Genomic DNA, 23,401 nt, shown 5'->3' with positions numbered 1-23,401 from the left:
GTCTGTGGATTCTTACCGTCCATTCATGAAACACTTCCTGTTTTACTCCAGCGCGTGTCGCCAGCAGAGAGACTTTCTATTGGCTGGAATGGTAGCCCGCCCCTTACCCAGAGCGCACTCTTCACATTTGTCTTAGTCACAACCAATCGTGTAGTTTGTTTGGTAGCTACAGGAAGTCGGAGCAGGAAGCTCAGTTCTCCTGGAGGCGGGTCTCGCGCGTAGGCAGCTGCCTCCAGCCTGTCTGCGGTGATGAAGGGACACAAGTTGTGTTCGTTTCCGTGTTCATTGAACCCGAGTGGGGCTACGAACATAAAGAGAATTGTACTCTGGGTTCGCCCCCAACCTGCCCGGGTCTGGGATTGGCCCACCGGGTGGGGCGGCGAACCTGCAACCCGCGCCCAAGGCATTGATTAACAAGGTGAGGCGCTGGAAGCGAGACCTGCTCTACTTTTCCTTACGTATTGCATGCCTTGGTGTCTTCTGACTGATGCCCCTTCAGGGCAGTTTTTGCTGTCTTAATCTCAATATATACTCCTTACCTCAAGTGGGCTATTCTTCCAATTTGTCTGCAGCCTGGTTCTTTCCAGTGACTTTCTTCCCAATACTACTTGCCTTCACCCCACGACCCAGATGTTTGCTTTCCGTTCTTTCAGCTCCACCCTAATCCAGTAAAGCTCGTGTTTGTAAATGCGGTGCCCTGGAAAAATTGTTCTGTGGTCGCTTAGTTGGGTGACTGTATTTCATTTGTTTAGCATTGTGTGCTAAAGAGGCAAATACTTAAGAAGAAATTGACAAAGATTATACATATACAGGGTCATGAGGTACTGTTTCGACTCAAATATGAAAGGGTTTGCAATAGATAACCGTTCTTATTGTATTAATACATTTGATTGTACCTGTTATTTATGCATAGGTATATTATCATTTTTCTTGCGCTGAACCTACTTTTCAAGGACAAAGATGGGCTCTGTTTCCAAACGCCCCTAGTTTCTAAAATGGACTTCAAAATCGCAGTCATTATCAGTTATAACCTGACAGATGTGTCACCAGTAGCTGGCTGTTAAGTTATTGTAATCTCTAACATTCACTGTTGCTGTAATCTCTAACATTCACAGTTGCTTTTAAATAATGTATTTTCAAAATGTAAATAACGTAGACGCTGCGTTAGATTTACGCTGGCACGATCTGTTAATTACATGTCATAAGTAGCATGATTAAAAAAAAACACGATTAAGTTAAAGTGTCTCTTAACTCTAGTAGTATATAATAAATGTGTTTAATGTATTCTCTGTATTATGTGTGATATATATTTATATATATATATATATATATATATATATATATATATATAAATGTGTTTTTTTTTTTTTTTTCTTTTTTTTAATTCTTCAAAAGTCAGGAAAAGTCCTTAACACCATTATTACATTGCTATGGTAGCAACGTTTGAGTAATGTATCGTCTGCCCTCGTAGTGCTTCCTGCAGTCAACTGACTTTCCACCTGGTTCTTGGTTACCGTCTCGCTCAGGCTGAGGTATAATTCAGCTTAAGTTGTGCTATGGCATTGTGTTCTACTCTTGAGTTATGGGGTTGACTGAAGTTACCCTGCATATCTCAGTTAAATGACCCGACTATAATCCAGTTTATACGACGCACCTCTGCAGTGTTGGATGGTTACAATGTGTTTTGTCAAATGTTTTCTTATGGAAATATGCGTTTATTGCCACCTATGCGGTAGCACACATTGCTGTTTCGTGACTGACGTTTAGGGTTCTCGTTCGCTTATCAGCATCCACACATAACAAATACAGCCAGAGTAGCAGCAGAGAGCTGTATTTGTTTACACCAGAAGGATGTGATCATCGTAAACGGACTAATACAGATGATGACTTGTGGTACACAAGTGGTGCCACTTTTTAAAGCAAAGATACAACCTGCAGCTGTGCATTATTTATGGACTTTAACAATGCTGCTTGGCATATACACAATCTTCGTTAACAGAAAGGAGTGGCTGCGTTTTGATATAAACCAATTATAAAGTTAATTTGGGTAATAATCTCGGCAGGGATATTACAAATCTGAGTTGTATCTAACTCTTGCAATTAAAGCCTTAGCTGACAACCATAATCATCACATGCCTAACTCAAGAATCAAGATGTACGGGAAAAGGGTTACTTTTTGAAATCTGCGTTATGCCTAGTTTGTCACGAGATAGGTCCCCGACCGAGACACTTGTTTTACCATCTACTGCATTTCCTTTATTTGCAACTGAAATTGATTGCATCTTAAGAAAATGGGGAATGCAGTCAAGCTTCCGTTGTTGCTGACATCAGTCCTTGTTGCATTTTAATTTCATGCCCACATAAGAGGCTTGCTGTATCAATAAATAGCGCGCTCCAATAATATTCAAGTAGCATCATATAACCTACAAGACATGAGGTTGCATGGATGGTACATTTTAGTGAAGGAACAGGGCACACTTCCTTGTGGAGAGCAATCATGGTGGGAGATCCTACTGTGTAATGCTTAAACTGATCAGTTCGCCAAATATGGCAACTCTCTTTAGAGCTGTTAACACGAGTCATCCAAAAGCCAGGGGGGAGCTATAATGTAACTCCATGGTCACTGGACCTTGAATTTAGGAAATGTGTTTTTCGAGGTAGGAGAGAAGATATATTCAGTTATGGGTGCACAAGAATCTTGGATCGTTTGCATTGCTTACCCCTGTAGATTGAAATAAGCCTTTATCAAACTAACTGCACTGATAGTTGTCATTCTGCCAATGTTTATCTGCTACTGGATACTCCGATTTACCTTTTTCACGTTGTCCTCTAAAGTACATACATTTGTTTCCTTACGGTTGTTTCCTTACGGTTGTGCTGCAGTAAGTTGAGAATGCATTTTGGCAAACTCTTTATGTTTAGGGTACATTATATGTTGCATCGTTGATTTGAGCTAATTTTAATTATGTGATATTATTTACATTGTTATTTGGCCGTTAAGTACACCTTGAGATACATCTCTTGGTCTTATTATACTTCATCAATGGTATGTGAGTACCCTTACATAGAATGTTAGTATGTGGTCATGTGCTGATTGGGTGTATGGCAAAACGAAACTGTAGTCCTGAAAGTTTAAATAGTTAATTTTGAAAGTAATCCACTTTTAATGTGTCCAGGCTTGGATTAGAGTAGGTAAACGTACGTAGTGCCAAGTAAATTTCCCCCAACCGTCTTAAACAAATACATCTGCTCCCACCGACTACTACTAAAAATAGTTTGTCGTTACGTCACTGCAAATGCCATTCTTATCCTGGTCGGTTGATGCAGAATTAACAAGTCCGTACAAAATCAATTACCCGGGTGATGACGCAGCCCGCAATGTGCCGTTAAAACTCTCGATCCCTTTTTAGGCAGCACATGCGTTGCTCTGCGAGACATTTAGTTAGTGGATTTTCAAAGTGCTACCAGAGGCTTTTCCTGGCCTCAAGCTTGCGTTCACGCACGCAGCCGCCATCTGTCTTTCCTCCATCTGGCCGTCATGGCTCATAAAGCACAGCGCTCTCCCAAGCGCCTCACTCTGCCCCTCCCCCACCCCAGAGCGCGTCCCTGCGATCACTTCCCGCTCACTTTTATTTTTTTCCCGCGGCCGTGTCAGTTTCATTTTTATTCCGCTCCGTATTGCTCTTTTTTCTCCCTCTGCTTTTCTCCCATGCCTCTGTCTCTCTCATTTATTTTTGGTTAAGCACTCCACAAGTGTATGTTTTCTCAATGTATCTCTGCTGTGTGCTTCTCCCCCCATGTTTTTCTCTCGTCTATGTGATTTTGTCGCCTCACCCCGCTCTCTGTGCTGCTCTCCATTGCCTGTATTGTTTTTCCTAACTTCCTCCGTGTGCAGCTTTTCTCTTCCCCCTCCTAGTGTCCTTCTGTTACTCCCCACCCACACCTGTGGTCCTTTTTAGGTCTCGCCTGACCCAGCGCATGCGCTGGTCTGGCGAGACTTATTGAGAGGGCTCCAAAAAGTGCTACCAGGGCAGCCTAGAGCCACAGTGCATGTGCGCGGGCACGTGCGCCGCGCTTTACCGCGATTACTTTCACTTTCGCGGCCATACGGCCGCTTTGATGTTTGATCGCGATCACTTTCACTTTCGCAGCCGCTTTGCATAGCCAATATGTCTCGCTTTTGGGACCTTATAAGTATTTAGTTATGCAACTGTTGCATGGCTAAACACTTGTAAGGTCCCAAAGGCGCGACCTATTGGCTATGCCAATGCTTGTTTTAAATGTAATTGACGCTTTGGCACCAGAAAATCGAAATTCTTTTATTTACCAACACAAGTCGTGTCCGCCAGATAGGATCGTCAAATGAAAAAGTAAAGAAAATGGCACATGCGTCATTCCACTGGCATGCACATGCGCCTCCCCCACTACAGAGCGCATCTCGCAGCTTGTTTTAAACTTTCAGTGCGCGCGCTTGTTGTATCCAGCTGTCTGGTTCATTCCACAGCTTCGAGTCTGGGTATTTTTCATCTCAAAATTGTCCAGCTCGGGCCTTCATTTCCTATGCACGCATAACTCCCTGTGTAGCCAGGAGCAGCCTATGACCACCCGCTCATTTTTCCCAGGCCCCCTAGGAATATCCGATGGCTAAAAGCTTTTGTGCCCATTCAGCCAAGAAATTGGTGGAATAGCAACTAACGGACGACAGAACTTGTCAGCATCGGTAAAAATCTGTATGACCTTGAAGCTGCTCATTAAAATTCCTTTACCGATAACTTATTTATCTAAATTCGATTTATTCGCCTTCATTAAACACCCATTTTCTATTATATAGAAGTGCGTTTGCTTAAAACTACTAAAATCATTGTAAGATTTACTGCGTCAAATGAGCGCACTCTGGTCTGGGGAAGTCACAGGGGAAGGGCCAGATCGTATTCGATTTTATTATTCTTCCTTTATGTTACACGTTTCAAAATGAGATGTGGGTGGTCAGGCAAAACGAGTGATTCACCAGGCAATCCCTGCAAATGAACAGGCTTCTGGATCGAGGGATTTAGGTACTAAAAAATATGAGTCAGTGCATGGTTTCACATCATTTTAGGCACAGATATTTCACAACCACGTCTGCTTTACCAAACATTACATTTGATGTTTGCAAGCGCCTAATTTGAGCCGGTGGTTTCCGGTGCTCTGCACTGTACTTCATTGTTACCACCGGCACTTATGACTGTCTGCCCCTAGTGGAGTGGTTTGTCTAATTTAGAGATAATCACAACAACAGCTATTTAGTAATTCTAATGATTAATACATGCCACCCTAAGCCATTGTTGTAGCTTTGGGGGCCTGGAATAGTCTGTGGGCCTTACTTATGAAGCCCTTGCGACTCTTTTGCGCTGCCGTTGTGTTACTTTTCGTTACGCAGCGGCAGTGAAACATTGTGCCACGCTGCGCCATATTTGCAAGGTGCAAAAGACCGTGGTCCTAAACCTTATTTTTGAAAAGGAGATCAATCAGTAACCCTTTTGATATTTCAGTAAATCATTTCTCGAGCATGCGAAAGGACACTAAGTCTGCTCATAATACTTAATAAATTATTCAAACAAAGAACAGAGAAAATGCAACAAACCAAATTCTAACTCACCATGTATTTTATTTTCATGTCAAATGGCGAGGCAAACGAATTGCTATACACTCTATGTTAATATTTACGTGTACGGGTTGCTCCAAGCGGAACGTGCGAGATAAGAGGAGTGCTTAAGTGTGGAGTGATGAAAAGGAAAATAATTCAAAGTAGTGACATACGGAAACAAGCATTGGCATAGCCAATAGGTTTCGCTTTTGGGACCTTATAAGTATTTAGTTATGCAGCACAATATTCTTGGTGCAACAACATTAACTGTTGCATGGTTAAACGCCTATAAGGCCCAAAAGCGAGACCTATTGGCTATGCCAATGCTTGTTTAGCATGTGATGGAAGCCAGGTATGTTTTACATGTAAAATTGATTACTTACATACTTTTTGATAATACGCGTTCCGTAAGGCACCTGTTAAAATTAAGCCCCTGGAAAGGGGGGGTGGAGGTTAAGAGTGGGAGAGAAGAGAAGCGGCAACTAGGGGGAAGAGCAGGATAGACGAAAGAAGGAGGGAAGGAAAGCGTGGGAGAAGGAAAGAAGGCAGGTGAAGAGGAGGACGGGCGTGCGACAGGAGGCAATAGACTGCTGGAGAGAAACAGAACAGCAGAGGCACGAAAAAAGAGAGGGAGAGCAGGTGATGAAAGCAAGAGGGAGGTAGAGAGGGCGCAGAAAATGAAAAAAGAGCGACGCATATTAGGCGTTCCGTGAGACCTGTTAAAATTAAGCCCATGGAAAGGGGGGGAGGTTAAGAGTGGGACAGAAGAGAAGAGGCAGCTAGGGGAAAGAGCAGAAGAGATGGAAAGAAGGGGGAAGGAAAGCGAGGGAGAAGGAAGGCCGGTGAAGAGGACGGGCGTGCGACAGGAGTCATTAGACAGCTGCAAAGAAAAAGAACGGCGGAGGCAGGAAAAAGGAGGGGGAGAGCGGGTGATGAGAACTTTGACTTATAATTTTCCGGTTACTATCGTAGAGCGGGGTTACATATTTCAGGATGAAGAGAGATCCTGGCTACATGACCTAGGGCTGGCAAAAGCACGCTATGATTTGGGGCCAGATGGTAGCTGTGACTCGGAGTCACTGCCCTCGCTCACACATACACTGGAAGTTTCTAAAGGATTTGTGTGCAAAAGATGGGGGGGGGGGGGAAAGAAAGCGTAACCACCAAAATGTACATCTCTTTGCACCTTGAGTAAACTAACAATAGTATGAGGCTTCCCTTCTGCCAAACCCATCGACGCAGCGCTCAGTTGTTTCCCAGCTAGGCTGTACTCCACATACATGGCAATAACGACTGCATCAATAAATACCTAAATTAACACGTTATTTTAATTGAAGCCCATAGAATTTTCTACAGTTTTGAAAAATGTATACCCGAGTTTGTAAAACTTACTTATCTAATTGTAACTGCTAATACTTTTTAATAAAAAGTGTTCCGTCAAACACATGTTAAAATTAAGCCCCTAGAAAGGTGGGAGGGGGGGGTATAGGAGTGGGAGAGAAGAGGGAGAAGGAAGGCAGGTGAAGAGGAGGAGGACGGGCGTGCGACAGGAGAAGGGGGAGAGCGGGTGATGAAAACAACTTAGAACTGTGACTTATAATTTCCCGGTTACTATCGTAGAGCGGGGTTACATATTTCAGGATGAAGAGAGATCCTGGCTACATGACCTGGGGCAAGATGGAGCCAATGGGGAAGTAGTGAAAACATAAGCAGTAGGGTGTTAGTAGCGGTTGGTCCTGTTAATTGTTGAGTTCTTTGATGAAGTTTAGCAGGTTAATTGATGTGGCGCCAGTAACCTGCAGATGGCTAGGTGGATGGTAGCGAAATGTTGATGTTGGAGTGTGAATTCGTCTGTAGGCATTTCCATTGAAGGAATCGCACTGCAGGATATGGCGGCCTGTAGCGCAAATAATGTATGCTGCTTGAGGAGGGATGTGGTATCAGTGAGAGTAATGCACAATGTAAGGATTTATGTTATTGTATAAAGGTTCGGATGGTATGGTAAAAAGAAGGCGGTAATGAAGTTTTGTAAAGTTGTTTCTGCCAAAGACAGAAAGCGCATCTTACCGTAAATAGTGCTCTGCATATAGTTATTTCTAATAAGTTATTGCATTATTACAACTGTTATGATAGATGAGCGAGTTCAGTGTTCACTACAGTAATTTGTATATAATATGCATGCTGCACAGTGGTATATCCTCCGACCATTCTGAGACTAACACGGCGAATGCCAATGGGATGGTGACAGCAGGCACTGTGCCACGGGGCAACTTGATTTGTGTTATAAAGATGGCCGTTTTAATAAAAATTTACACCCAAGACAACATTGGAAAAGACAACGCACAGCACGCTACTAATGGTACACAGTTTAAACGCACTCGTATGTGCGTCCGAGGCAAGTGCTCACGCGTGCCACAATGTTTCCCTTACCTTTCACTAGGCCTACTTACATCTGTATTTTAGCCCAGACCAACCCTAACAGGACGGCGCGTTAAAGAAAATAGTCAAGGGTGTAGGGCTGAGAGAGAAGAATGCACTCTACAAAAAGCAAACCCCAAAAAATCTTAACAGTTGAAAAGCCCATTTATAAACCGCCCTGTCACATGGTATATGGCATGTATAAATGCCTTTTGCTGCAAAGCATCCCGTCAAATACCACTTTAAATTAAACCCCCTGTATGGCTACAGTGGCGCTGCCAGGAGTGCTGGGGCTTTTGTTTGCTTTCGTGAACCCAAACAACATATATGCATTATAAACGCACCATAGGAGACGCGGCCTCTTACAAACACCTCGTCTGACTGCCTAGAAATAGCCTAAGGTGGGGTGTGGGGGGAGGGGCTGTGGTGAAACTAAACAGAGTCAGCCCTGGAGACATTCCACGGCCTTATCTGTTGATCTAACAAGTCTACAGACTAGGGACGTGTGTACGAGCAAAAAGGCTGGCTGTAAAGACATCCCAAGTGAGGACAGCCCTAAACAAGCAACTGAAGCTTTAAATTCATTAGTAACAGGATACTAGTTTAATATCAGGATATGTTTAAGATTTCGGAGGAAATACTTTTTAATCTATGCAGTTTACACAACGTTACTGCTTAATTGCTCTTTGAAACTGATAGCTTACTAGCACTATCACATGGTATATGTTTTACACGTAAAATTGCTTGTTGATATAATTTTTGATAATAGGTGTTCCATAAGACACCAGTTAAAATTAAGCCCAGGGAAAGGGGGGGGGGGGTTAAGAGTGGGAGAGAAGAGAAGAGGCAGCCAGGGGAAAGAGCAGGAGAGATGGAAAGAAGGAGGAAGGAAAGCATGGGAGATGTAAGGCAGGGGAAAAGGAGGACGGGCGTGAGACAGTAGGCAATAAACTGCTGGAGAGAACAAGGACAAGCAGGAAGTGGGATAAGGGAGGGGGTAGGGCACGTCGCGCCCTCTAAGGGGAGAGAGGCACACAGCCTGGCAAATGGTGTGCACTTTCACTGCCGCTTTGATGTTCTCAGTGGCCGCGCGGCTTACTGAGAACATCAAAGCGGCCGCGAAATGATCACGCAGGCTGCCAAATGGTGCGCGCGGCCTGCGCACATGCACTGTATTTGGAGACCTGAAAAGCACTAGTTTGCACTTCCAAATCGCCTGTTTACTAAAGCTCTCGCCAGAGCAGCGCTAAAGCGCTGGCTCAGGCGAGACCTAAAAACAGTGGTACAATTGAATGGGCGGACTGGTTGTTAATCACCGTCCTTTTTGGCCTGGCCACGTTATAGATAAGCAATTTACAATTACAATGTTTTACATAGATATATATTCCCATGTGGCACGTTGGATATGGAGGTTGGGGTCCAGGCCTTTTATTGAAAGTGCGTCGACGTTTCGACCCGTCTTGGGGCCATAAGGGTAAGTTAGACCTTGGCTATGCGGGTCTTCTTCAGGACGAAGTGGGGCAACCCAGTGCAGGGTGATGGGCCTTCGTAGTGCCCCCCTCTGTGGATCGCGGGGTGTGGATCGAATCAAATTCCCAAAGGTGGCAGTCCAAATAATCCTGTGGCCGTATTGCCAGAACCTAGGTAGGTTTGCGTGTACACTGATGTGTAATCTTCAATTATTTAAAACAACAATCAATCTGGATAGTGGGTAGAGGGTGGTCCGCATTGTTGGGACGATCCTCATTCAAGCGGGAAGTAAATTTCAAGGCTTGAGCCGCATGGAGTCAGCATCCCGGTACCGCCTCGGCTGGCTGGTGACTCAAAGTACCCACTATCCACTGTCTTTTGTACCAGACTATACCCAGGTCCAAGACCAATTTGGGTGACCCCATTTTTTGTAATGGCCATATTTACAAGGTGAGCATCTAGGCAGATGCGTCACCTTGTAAAGACCTGCGCCTCATTGTACCGTTATCAAGAATAATGTGGGCAGGTTGGCGTTACCATGTAAAACCAGCATTGACATAGCCAATAGGTCTCGCCTTTGCGACCTTATAAGTGTTTAGCCATGTAACAGTTAATGTTGTTGCACAAAGGATATTGTGCTGCTTAACTAAATACTTATAAGGTCCCAAAAGCGAGACCCATTGGCTATGCCAAAGCTTGTTTACTCTGTACATTGCCATCCCTTTCCTGAAAGACCAGTTGATTGCACAATTATGAATGTACTGTATGCTTTTTATTCTGCTTTTTACGGATGTTCTTAAATTGATCTTATTAATATTTTGTATTAGGATGGATATTTTATTTGGACATTTGTACTTTTATGATCTTCTTATTTAGCATAGAATAAAGTGATTTTGATTGATTGACGTGAGGCTTAGAGAACAATTAAATACACATTTAATATTTGCAGTACAACCCTTCTGTCACATAGATGGGATCTTTGCATCCTATTCTAATACCTTTTACGAGTATTTGGTTTTCACCATATGTTGACGACAAAAGTCATTCCAACCATTTCTTTTTAATTTGATCTGTTTTAGCAGGTGCCATGAGTCACTTAGAAAATATTACTACTATGGATTCAAATAATTCCAATTACCCTTTCGGTATGTCCTCTCTATAGTATTGCAGTTATGCTTGATGTGCACTCTACTTTGAGCAGCTGCTACCTTTATCACACATGTTGCTAGACCCAAATTGTCATAATTCCTCAAAATATATACCAAAGCAGCAAGCATTGGCAAAGTCAATTGGTCTTGCCTGTGGGATCTATTGGTTTTGCCAATGGTCTTTAACAATGCTGTCAGGCATCCCCACTGCTGTGCAGTGTGGCTTAGGAAAGCAAAAGTGCTATGATGCAGGTGTCTGCTCCTACAAATCCATACACGTTTTTTACGACTTGGTTTGGTAATTTAGTTTGTTTTAAACTAGCGTGGATGGGGAGAGCAACACGGATAACCTTGGTGAGGGGGGGGGGGGAGCAACACAGGGGCAGAAGCAACATGGAGGTTGGAGGTGGGGAGGAGAAGCAGCGATTGAGAGAGTAGGAGGGTGTGGGAAGTTACACAGGTCGGGTGGAAACTCAACAGGTGAGACAGCAACATGGAGTGGGCATGGACAAGAACACAGCAAGTAAGCAACAGGGATATATGGGGACGAGTTCAACATGGTGGGGGAACACAAGGGAGGACAGCAGGAAAACACATGTATTCTCATGGAGTGCTTAACCCAAAAGAAACAAGCATTGAAAATGCAATAGGTCTCGCCCTCGTTTAATTTAAAGCAATTCTGTTTGTAATTAGGTGGCTTTTAGCTTTGCTTTTATTAGTGTTTTTCAAACTTACTTGTACATAACATGCATATGTATGCATGCATTTATATTTGTATAGATATGCAGGTGTGTGTGTATATATATATGTTTATGTATTATCTACTGGCGGTCGCCAGTAGATAGTTATAGTTACAACCTAGTTTCCATAGGAAATCTCAAAATTCTATTTTGAATAACTTTGGCGCCGGTTGACGAATCCTCGCGAAATTTTCAAAACTAATGGGGCGCTCCGCTCAGCTCCTACCCTGAAAGTCTCGGGGTGGTTCGTCAAGCGGGGGCCGAGAAAAAGGGGGGGTCCCAAAACGCGTTTTCCCCATGCATTTTTCCATAGGACCTTTAGTCGCAGCTACAGCCCGAACGGCTGAAGAGAATTACGTGAAATTTGGCAGAGAGGTAGCCATAAGGTCAAGGAAGTGCCTTTTGGTGTAAATCTGTTCAGTATTTCCTGAGAAAATAGCATTTAAAAGCATATCAATATCTATACGCGCGTACCGTGCACGCACGGTGCGCGCACCCTGCCGTGCGTGAGCGCAATTCTGATTGGTTGTTAGATGTCGGTAAACATTCGAATCGGTCGAAACCAGGAAGTGTCTGCCGCCATTTTGTCTCTCGCAGTCTGAGGGGGTGAAAAAAAAAAGGTGGAGAACGTGAAAAGGGGGCAGAGTGGACAGTTCCTGACCCCCTAGCCTTGGTCAGGGGAGGGGGTCACAGAAGGACCCCCAAAGGAGAAAAAAACATTTTTTTTTTTGTTTAAATCGCAAGGTGCGCGCACCGAGCGCCCACAGAGCGCGCACGGTGCGAGAAGCGCACCGCGCGCACACGGTGCGCGCACCTCGCGATTTAAACAAAAAAAAATCACGGCGCGCGCGGTGAAAAACCTGGATAAATAAATAAATAACTTGCCATTTAAAAAACCGTACAAATTCACTGAAAAAACCATAGGTTTCACACACGTTATAGTTACGAATTAGCATTTAAAAAACCTTGCAAATTAACTTAAAAAATCATAGGTTTCACACATGTTATAGTTAGCTGGACATTTCACTCGTAAAAAAACCAATAAAATTCCCCCGTTATAGTTAGTGCAGGAAACTATAACATACATAAAAGGATCGCTTGGGACTCACATTCCACCGACCATTTACTGAAGTGAATTTTTTCTTAAGCTATTATCATAGTTCTCTATCCTTCCGTTTCTATAGTTCCTTTAGATTCCCACATGCTGAACTGAGTCAGTGGTGTGCTCCTTCTAATGGCATTGACTTCCTTCTTGCACTTTTTCAAAAGCACGGTTTTGAATTATTTTTATTCATCTTGTAGAAAATATTTTGTTGATTTGAAAGATATAAAATTCTTTGACAATGTTAGAAATGTAGTAGGCAGTTGTATGCTTACAAAGGCTCTGACAAATGTTTTTTTTTTTTTTTGTCCTCATTACACCATGGGTACTACATTCTGGGCCGGCACCTTCCACTGCACTGATCTACCGTCAAGGGTGTAGGGCTCAGAGCCTTCAAACCGCCCCAGTCCATGGCTTGATGTAATCATTGGACTAGTTTTTCCGTATCCATGACCCTTCTACATACTTATCAACCTGACCATTTCAAAAAAGTCCTCCCACACTTCTGCAGACCTTCATGAGTCCCCTTTATATACTGCATGTCCATTTAACCACATTTAGCCAGGTGACCGAATTTGGGGGTTGGGGATCCAGACAGTGTTTACAAATCTCCCATTTGGCCAGGAGTATCAAATAAAATAATAATCGCTGTTGCTTATAAATTAGAGCCTGTTGAGATTTATAATCCACCCTGAGGAGTACCGGTGTTTCGGTTAAAGTTATATTTCCTCCTAAGATATCTCTTATGGTGTTTTCCACGGACCTCAAATTCTTTTAGCTCTGGACATGTAAAAAAACACATGTGCATCGTTGGCCTTTGGGTTTGTTTTTTTACATCTTGGCACAGGCTGTAACACAAATTTAGATGATCTTTGTGGTGTCCAGTACAACCTATGGATAACAAAAAAAATTGTGGTGTTTAAAGTTTGTTGGTGTTAATATAGCGTAGAGTAGTTTTACGGAGTCTGTCCACAGCGATTATACACTACCCTCCTGCAATATATCTGTCCAGACCTCCGATAAAACCTTCATTTTCTCTTTCTCTGTCTCTAACAGATACCCATATTTACCATATTGCAACTTCTTTAGCTTTCTGACCTGGATCCTGAACCGAGGCCTCAAAATCCCAATTACCTCCTACTTCCTCCTTTGCAGCCAAAGCCCATGAAGTAAGGTGCAGGTACTTGAACCTGCCTTAACGTTCAAAACCTCCCATGGGACCAATCCGCCTGTTATTAAATTACCACATTTTGTTATCCCTGCCTGCTTTAAAGGCAGGCTCAGGGCATCCTTCAGACATTCTGGCATTCCCGGGGATTTCCAAATTGGGGCAAAGTCAGAAAGTAGTCAATCTTTAAGGTCCTTCTCACTACTATCCAGAGACTTAAGGCTACTTTCAACACCTTTAACCTTACTTTAAAAAAATATTTTTGGGCTCCAAATTTGTATACATAGGCTCCTCCCACTTCTTTGGTCATTTCACTAAGTATTAGGCCCCATGTGGTGTTTACAGGCTCCCCCGCTAACATGCGAAAGTTCTTAAATTGAAAGGCCATACAGTACAATCTAAGGTCTGGTAGTGCCAATCCCCCCTTCTTAAGACCACTTCTAATTTTTTTCCAGGATAGTCGTATCCCCCAGAATGCCCAGATAAAGCTAGATATCCTCCCTTGTATTTTATTAATTTAATCTTTAGCGAAACTGAGTGGTATGCAGTTAAAAAGATAGGTTAGTTTTGGGAGAACAGCCATTTTTATTAAGCTAACCCTCCCATATATTGACAGGGGTAAATTCTTCCACCTGTCTAGTTTCCTATCTACCGCCTTCATCACTCGTTTCAAGTAACGGGAAGGAATCTCAATGATTTTTTTTTCTACAATTGTTATCCCCAGATATTTAATCCCTGAACTAACTCCGCCATCCCATCCTACCATGTTCCAGCTCATTACTTCTGTTTTTGAAATATTGACCAAATATCCAGAGAGAGCACCAAATTCCGTTGTCAATTGTTTTATCCTCGTCAATGTTTGCACTGGCTCCGAAGTAAAAACTACCACATCGTCTGCATATAGTGCAATTTTACTATGCGTTGGAAGCTGGTGGATAGGGATGATCTGCTCATCTGTTCTTAACTTGTGCACAAGTAGTTTCATATATATATCAAAAAGAAGGGGGGACAGGGGACAACCCCGTCTTGTCCCCCTCATGATTTTGAAACTCCCTGTCAATGCGCCATTTAGCAGTATTTTGGCCGTGGGCTGCTCATATAGTTTTTGCACTGCCTGAATAAAGTTGGTACTGAAACCCATTGTATGTAGGACTGCCCAAAGAAATGACCAGCTGTCATGATCAAAAGCTTTGGCGGCATCAATAGTAATCACCGCCAAAGGGATCGATCTCGCAACCGCTAGGTCTATAGTCCCTATTAGTGAGCGCGTGAGTTCTTGTATTTGTCTCTTGGGGACAAACCCTTTCTGTTCGATGTGTATCAACTGACCACCTTACCCAGTCTCCACGCCACCCCCAATTTCTCACATCGGAACTTATTAAAAAATAAAGTTTAAAAAAATCAAAGTTATGAGCGTAAACCACCGCAAGAAGTCAAATCCCAGTTGGTACATGGAAGGCAAATGCCTGGACTAAGTAACTACCTATAAATATTTGGGCGTACTCCTAGATAAAAACGACTCCTTCAAACCACAACTTGAATCTTTACGAAGGAAGGGAGTAATGACCAGCTTGGCATTAAAGCCCCTGAAGAAATTGTTGCCGGACTTAACACTTGACCCCCTTTTAAAGGTTCTACGAGCAAAACTACAACCAGTAATCACCTACGGGAGCGAATCCATGACAGGAAGAGATGCTGCTACCCTCGACTGTATAATCGCAACCTCCTACCGGGCGATATTCCATCTCCCTAAATATGTTTCACCAGCCCAAATCTGGCTGGAATTTGGAATCCAGAAACAGGAAATAGAAAGGCAGGGAGCTTTCTTAAAGAGTTGTCACAAAATCAGAGCTGGTGAGAGAGGGACCTTGAACAACCAACTTTGGCTAGAGCTGCCCCGCACTGGAAAATTACCAGTCAACGTCTACCTACAGAATTCTCTGCAGGCCCTCGGCTTGGCAGACGCCTGGAACACTCCAATGGGCCATTTGGTTTTTAAAAAAATAGTAACAAAATCGACAAGGCTCATATCGGCTATAGAGGACAAGAAATCGGTATCCAAGAGAGCTCACGGCTGGGCCGTGCTTAACAACTACAATGTTCTAAAACCTCAGCCTTACCTAAAGGTTGGAACCAAGCTTGAGACCAAAAGAAAGATTTCTAAAGCTATGGCTGGGAGACGGTCCGATCAACCCGCTCATGCCACCGTGGGAAAGAAGAGGGCCCGATCACTTGTGCTGTTTGTGTGCGAATGACGCTGAGACTTTGATTCATATTATATGCACATGCAAGAAGCTAGACGATATACGAAAAAGTCTGTTAAAACCACTATTTAAGCAGCACGGAGTAAGGTCCTGCAGACAGGCAGTGATTATGTGTTTTAATCCCTCCTTAGTGCAGCTAAACTGTCGCCTTACAAATTATTTTACCTGACAGCACAGAGACTGAAAAGCTCTTGCTGTCAACAGTAGAGACCTACTAATGACTACAGCAGACTCTGAACTGGTCCGTTCCACTGGTTTAAAAAATTACGCAGTTCATGGAATGTCTTCAAATGGGCCGTAGTGCTACTACTTTCGGAACAGTTTTATGTCTTTTAATTCCAATATAAAGGCTCTTTTTAATCTTGTACTTATTTTTAATTGTTTTATTTAATGTAACTTCTTTTGATATCAACCTATAATGTACTGAATGCAACGGTTTTAATTAATCATGCGTAATAAAACTTACTTAGTCTCCACGCCAATATGCTTGTATACATTTTAAAATCTGCATTTAATAAAGAGATTGGTCGATATGAATCGGCATTTCTCGGATCCTTAGCCCGTTTTAAAATTAACATTATTATGGCCTCATTCCACGAACACGGGATCCGATCTCCCTCCTCATATACAGCTTTAAAGAGAGTCACCATTTCCGGTACAATCTCCTCTATTATCATTTTATGAACCTCAAACGGAACTGATTTGGGGCCAGCCGCCTTACCATACTTCATGTGTTTAAGTTGTTCTCTTATTTCCACTTCTGTAATCGGAGCGTTGACCATGTTCCTTCCTTCTGTAGTTAAAACCGGGAGACCAATATTGTTTAACCAATTCTTTGAGACCTCTACATCCGGCCTTCCTGGCTCTGCATACAATTCTAAGAAGAGTTTTACTATGCTTTCCTGAATTTCCTCCTCCTTATTGGTAACATCTCCCTCGGGATTAATAACAAACTCTCCAATATGGTTTCTCTCTCTATCTGCCCTCGCCTTAAAGGCTAGTAGTGCTCCGGCTTTTTCGCCATACTCAATGTTGCATACGGCTTGCCTCCCATCTTTCTCTGCTCTTTGTTTCTAGTCTCATTCTACAATTCAATCTGGCTTCATCCAACTTTTTTTTACCATCTCCTCACGATACTGTGTGTCCTGCTGTACCCTTCCTTCTAATAACCCAATCTCCTCCTCTAACTTTTTTAATTCAGCTCGCTCCACTTTATTCTTATATGAGACCTGACTTTGCAAGACCCCCCTAATATAGGCCTTGAAGGTGTCCCAAATAATCCCAATTGGTGCTGAGTGAGCGTTAACTCGGAAGAATTCTACAGTTTTTTCCTTCAAAAAGGCAGCCACGTCCATATCCGGTAAAATGGCTCTCTTCAGTGTCCATCTGACATTATTCTTAACACTGATCTCCCCCAATGTGATACTGACCAGATTATGATCCGAAATGTGTCCTGGAGATATATGTACCTCTTTTATTTTCCCAGTCCACTTTCTGTCTACTAATATATAGTCCAACCGTGAAAAATTATGATATTTTTAACTATGAAAAGTATAGGCTCTTTTCCCTTTCAATAGATGTCTCCAAGACTCAACCATTCCCAAGTCCTTTAACATGTATTTAAAGGCCTGCCTTTTTTTTGTGCTTGGGGCCCCCCTCCTACTTGTGGATCTATCCAATATTGGGTCCAAGAGAGTATTAAAATCTATTATGGGTGATGTTGCCCATGCTAGTCTTAATTGCATGTCCACTATATACTGGGGGTCATCCGTATTGGGGCCATAAAAACCAGCACACACAAACTCCGAACCCATACATTTAAGAGTAGCCGTAACCCATCTACCTGAATTATCAGTATTGGAAGTGATAATTTCTACTCCTGAACCCTTCCAGACGATTATTGCTACACCTTTAGAGTATTCTGATTGATCCGATGCTACATGGCTCCCTATCCATCTTTATTTGGAATATAGTTCCCTACTTTCACATGCCGTTAAGTGGGTTTCTTGTATGATACATTCTTGGGATTTAGATTCTTCTAAATAGTTCATTACCAACCTTTGTCTGTTTTTTGTCCTTAACCCATTTACATTCCACATTACAATTCTAACTTTATTATCCATCCCTGCCATTTATTTTAATGTGTTGCAGGTGTTGGTCTCGAGGATCTCTGGTTCTCTGCACCCTTCAACCCCCCACCTCCCCATAGGAACCCTCCCCAAACTATCTGGCATAGAGGCAATTTGAACCGCCTAAAGGGAGGAGGCCTATCTATAATTATACTTTAGTCTCTTCACCTCTTAGTGAAAACTATGTATCTAGATTGTTTTTGTTTTCCTCTCAATATTCTTTTTTTTTCCTTCATACTTTTTAAAATATTTTTTTTTAAAAAGAAAGATTTAGTGTTTGACTTTCGCTCTCTTAGCTTTTTTTTTTTAATTGACAGACTCGCCTACTCAGGGGTGCCCTTCTTTCCTTATGGATTCAATCAAAACTATCTGCCTCCTCTATGGTTCGTATATTACGCATTTGATTGTTCCACATGACTCGTAGCATAGCTGGGAATTTTAGTTGAGCCTTCGCCCCAAGAATATTGAGTACCCCCATTCTTTTGCCCAGTTCCCTTTGTTTCTGATCAGTTGCATGGGATAAATCTAATCTAATAGTGAACTGAAGGCTCCGCATTACATTGGGTCCATTCCTCAATGCAGCCATCACAATGGCTTCCTTAATTGAGTATGAAATAAAATTAATCCACATTTTTCTCGGCTTCTGATGCTGAGGATTTCTCCTAAATGGATCTCTATGGACCCTCTGTATCTCTCGTTCCAAGTCAATATCTGACTTGTCTTTCAGGGCTGTCCCCAGTAGTAGTTTAATCACAAATGCCTTAAGATTTGACCTCTCTTCCGCCTCCGGAATATTTAGGATCCTCAGATTATTTCTCCGGGAGTGATTTTCTAATCTTTCCAAGTCTTCTCTGAGATTAGCATTTTCTTTAGCCAAGGCCTCGACTCCTTTTGTGTTGTTTGAGATTTCCTTCCGTATAGTGCTTACTTCGTCCTCAAGCTTCCCTGTTCGAGTGGCGACATCATCCAACTTTTGTGCAAGGACCGTGCATGAGGTTTGTATATCTGCTTGGTTCGCCTCTGATACCTCAAACCGGCCTCTGAGCTCTCTCTTAAGATCCATAAGGATAGAGGCCAATGTGGCATCTGGGGTTTCTGGTACTGAGCCGGGCTGATGTGCCACTGGGGGACCCACTAGTGCTAATATACTTGAAGGGGCTAGCAGATCTGCTACCTGTACTATGGTGTCTTTGCCCGCGCTTGCCTGGTCCGTTTCCACCATCTCCGCAGTATCATTCTCTTGAATGCTGAACCTATTCTGCGTTGTTACTTGGAACCCCACCTACTCCATCTTCTTGCATATCTTCTTGTGTTACTTCACCCCCTTGCCTCTCTTCTCCTGGATTAGTTACAGGCTTAGTGTGTTTGGCAGGCTCCAAATGACTGCCCTCTTGTTCGCATAATCACTTCCGCGCCCCTCCACTCGCACCACCTTCATTCTATCCTGATGCCATTAGTTGTGTCAACACTTTATAGTATGCTTTTAATGAAGGGGTGATTCTAGCTTGTAAGGGGGAGATCTTTTTCCTCCTACCCCGGGGTCTCTTCCCCCCGATGCCTTGCAACTTTTCCTACTTTTGTAACTTTAGAGGGGGCTCTACCAGCCAATGTGTCCCCAGCCGATAATAAACAGGAGTTATTCACTTACCCCGTTGAGCTTTCCCCCACTCCAAGGCCCCGGGTGCGGAGCGTGTACCTCGAGATCCGGTCCAAACTTACACCTGAAATCTCACCCTTCTTTTCACCTCTCTTCCCTACAGATATTGACCTCTCATTCTCCATAGGGGGTGAAAAGCGTTTTGTAAGGTTCTCCCACCAACACCTTTTATTGTTGTGATCCAACCGGGGTTCTATTCTGCAATGGATCCTAGTTGAAACCGCTCTCCGGTGGCTCAGAAACGCCACGTACGATGCAGAGGCTTGTGCTGCCTCTTCCCCTCTGTGCGTGCACTGCTCTGAGCCGCTGCAGTGATCCCGCTGCCTTCAACCACGTCGGCGTAATCCCCGCGTCTCTGATGCCGGGGACGCCCTCGCCAGCTTGCTATAGCAGTACCATCAGATTCTGGTAAGTTTTAGTGGGTTTTCTTTTTAAATTAACAAGGCTAAAGTCGTCTCGTCGTGGTCAGTACATGAAAAAGAAAGGAAACGCGGAGGGCACTCAAATCGCTCCAATCTCACATCTCCTCCCTCAGCGGTCCGCAACCATTTACATCGCGGCCGCCATGTTCCTCCAAGGCTCTGACAAATGCTGTATTTTTAATTTTTGCTTGTCCTGATTTAGCATTAGTTTTGTGTCGAATATGGATGTTGAATGAAGACAATTAAAACAATCCAAAAAACAATCCGATTATATTAAATTTAAAAAAGAAAACAAAAATGTCATTTAAAAAAAAGTTGAGCAGAGTAAAAGCCATCTTAGGTCAAACTGAATTTTAGCAGAGCATCTGACCACAAACAGCAGTGTGTTATCTGCGTGAACGTGCTACCCTTTTGTTAAAGTAGCCCACTTGCTGCAGTCTCTGTGGCTACTCAAGTGCTACAAGGCTATCTGCTGAGGTCCAAAATAGTGGCCCCTGGAAGTGAGTATTTAATAACACCATCCACAAGAAGATAAAGTGCTAGTGTAATCAGTTTTAAAATAAATCAATATTAGAACTTTGGAATGTTGAGCGCTCCATTGAAGACAATGGAGTGCTCAGGGCTTTTAATGGCCGGTAGAGCCTCGGCCCTTTAACTCTGGATCGGTCCATTAATGGTCAGAAGAGCCCACAATGGCGGGCTCCAAGGCTGTAATATTTAATTTACAAATACCAGTTTCACTCTTAATATCCTGATCGACCGTGTGAAAAAAGCAGGAGTTCAGGGCATCTCTTTGAGTTGGATTTAGTCCTTCCGAGCAGAGAGAACTCTGGTAGTAAAACTTGGGAAATTCTCAGCAAAAGCAATTGTGTTTAGTGTGTGGTCCCACAAGGCTCATCTCTATCTCCCCTTTAATTAATCTATATATCAAACCTTTGATAGTGGAACTTGTCTCTAAAAGTAGTAGAATATATAACTGTCGACGATTCACAGCTGCTATTCCGCCTAAATGATACTCCCGCATCATATGTAACATTTCAAAACAGTGACATTTACTGCTAGTTGGATGTGTGCCAACCAGCTAAAACTGAAAGCTGATAAGACCAGATAGTTATAGTTAACAACAAAATCAGTTTATGGAACCAGCTATATTGGCCAAGTGAACTGGGTTCTGTGCCCACTCCAACAATCAAAGCTTAGAATTGTTTATTGACGGTAAACTTGCACTGCAACTACAACTAGGTTCAATAGTGTCTAAGTGCACCTTTTTCTCAAAATGATGAGGAAAATTGCACCACTTATGTCTTTCAGGACCCGGGAATTGACATCAATGACTAGCATCACTTCAAGACGCGAGTATGCCAAGTCTGCATATGTAGGCTTGTCTAACATCATTCGATCCAAATAATTCAGAATGAGGCTGCAAGACTGGTATTTCAACTTCCTAGAAACACTCGTGCCACTCCACTATTAAAAAAAAAAAGAAAAAAGAAAAAAAAAAACTCCACTGGCTACCAGAGAAGGAACCAGTACAGTTTAAACGTTATTGCATGGTGTTCAAAAGCATGAATGGGCTAGCAGCCAAATCTGTGACCGAAAAAGTAGATAAGTATACTTCCACACACAATTTGAGATTGACACTTGCAAATTGACTGACCGTCCCAAAGTTCAGCAGGTGCAAATCAGGTGGACTTAGTTTTGCAGTACTGGCCCCTGAAATCTTGAATTGTTTACCTGATAATATTCGTCTTTAAACTGATTTAAGTTTATTGAGTAAATTCTTAACAACCTGGCTTTTTAAAAGCGCGAAGAACTGAACAATAGCTGTCCCTTAACCTGTATGAGTTGTTTGCCCTATAGTTTAGCCAAGTTGGTATTTATAAAAACGTTTACGTAATCAGTGCTTGAAGAGTAACTTTAAAACGTAGGCCAAGTATTTGTGCAATATTTAGTAAGCAGTGTCAAGATTAAATTAAGTGGGCAAAATTTGCTTTTGCATAATTACATGATTTTCCAAAAATGACACACAATTACGCATACGGCAAAACTGGGCTTTAGCGATATGTTTTAACAACCACTTACGTTCTGATCATTTCTGTTGTACTAGTGCTCCCGTGCTTAAAACTTACGTCACGTGGTGCAGCTATGGAATTTCGCGTAGAAAGCCTAACACTAAATTACTCGAGATTACACTAGCATGCAGGAATTTTCCCTAAGCCTGGATAAATTCCCACTGAGCTCATTTACACTATTTACGAAATGTCTCCTTTCTCTCGCCATTTGTCTGTTTTATCCAGTCACCCATAAGACCTGTTCACATTTCCTCAGTTCATAAATGGAAGTGTAACCTCTTTTTCTTTACCTTTTTTTCAGTGACTATTTGTTCAAGCTACTTTTGATTGGAGATTCTGGAGTGGGAAAGTCCTGCCTTCTGCTCCGATTCGCAGTGAGTACTCACCTCCTCTTTTGCTTTCTGTTGAATATGATATTGATTAGATGGTTTCACTCTGTTAATTCTCAGAAGTGCTGTACATCTCTTTAATAAGGGAGACAAGTGGTAATAAGTCGGCACCTGCAGGTGCACATAGTGAACCAAAAGCCAATACATCCTACCTTTGGGATCTGTTGCCTATGTCAATGCCTTTGGGTGATGCTGTTCAGCATTTGCAAAAGATGTTGTGCAGCATGGCCAAAAAAGAAAAGAAAAATAAGATGTGCAATGACGCCACACTATTTTTTAAGCTCATCCATGTGTTATGATCTATGCAAGCACATGCGGCACCACAGATGAACATAGCTACAAAATGACGCAGGCACCATATTTAAGAATGTACCAAATCGAGATGGCTCTGTAAATAAAAGAAATTAAACTTAGTGGTAGTATTCCCCCCCCCCCCACCCCCCCCCCATAAAATTATTTTTAAAGTGGGACCGAGGTGGCTGTCAAGGGTGGGGGGTGGGGTAGGGTATTTGGAAAGGGGGAGTAAAACAAAAATAAAGCCAAAATGAGATGTAAAACAGCACACGAGGGAGAGAGCAACATGGTTGGCTAGCGGAGAATGCAATGAGTGGTAGAGCGCAACTGGGTGCAGGGGAAAAATACACGAGAGAGCAGTACAGAGTGTAGAGATGAAAAGCAAACTAATGAGAAACGTAGAAAACACATGCACTCTCTTGGAGTTCGTAACCAAAGAAATAAATAAAAACCAGCATTGGCAAAACCAACAGGTCGCTCCTTTGAGACCTATTGGCTTTGC

At 42.8% G+C, this 23,401-nt stretch overlaps 1 protein-coding gene across 1 annotated transcript in view; it reads left to right on the top strand.

The window, feature by feature from the left end:
- RAB1B (RAB1B, member RAS oncogene family) overlaps nucleotides 1–23,401 on the top strand; it is a 194,481-nt gene that overhangs the window by 54,310 nt on the left and 116,770 nt on the right. Inside the window, exon 2 of the mRNA XM_085625736.1 lies at nucleotides 22,518–22,590. Coding sequence (XP_085481862.1) covers nucleotides 22,518–22,590 — 73 coding nt within the window. The remainder of the gene's footprint in view (nucleotides 1–22,517; nucleotides 22,591–23,401) is intronic.

This window comes from Triturus cristatus, chromosome 9 (assembly GCF_964204655.1).
Source record: "Triturus cristatus chromosome 9, aTriCri1.1, whole genome shotgun sequence".
Lineage (NCBI taxonomy): Eukaryota > Metazoa > Chordata > Amphibia > Caudata > Salamandridae > Triturus > Triturus cristatus.
This window is presented reverse-complemented; position numbering and strand designations above follow the sequence as displayed.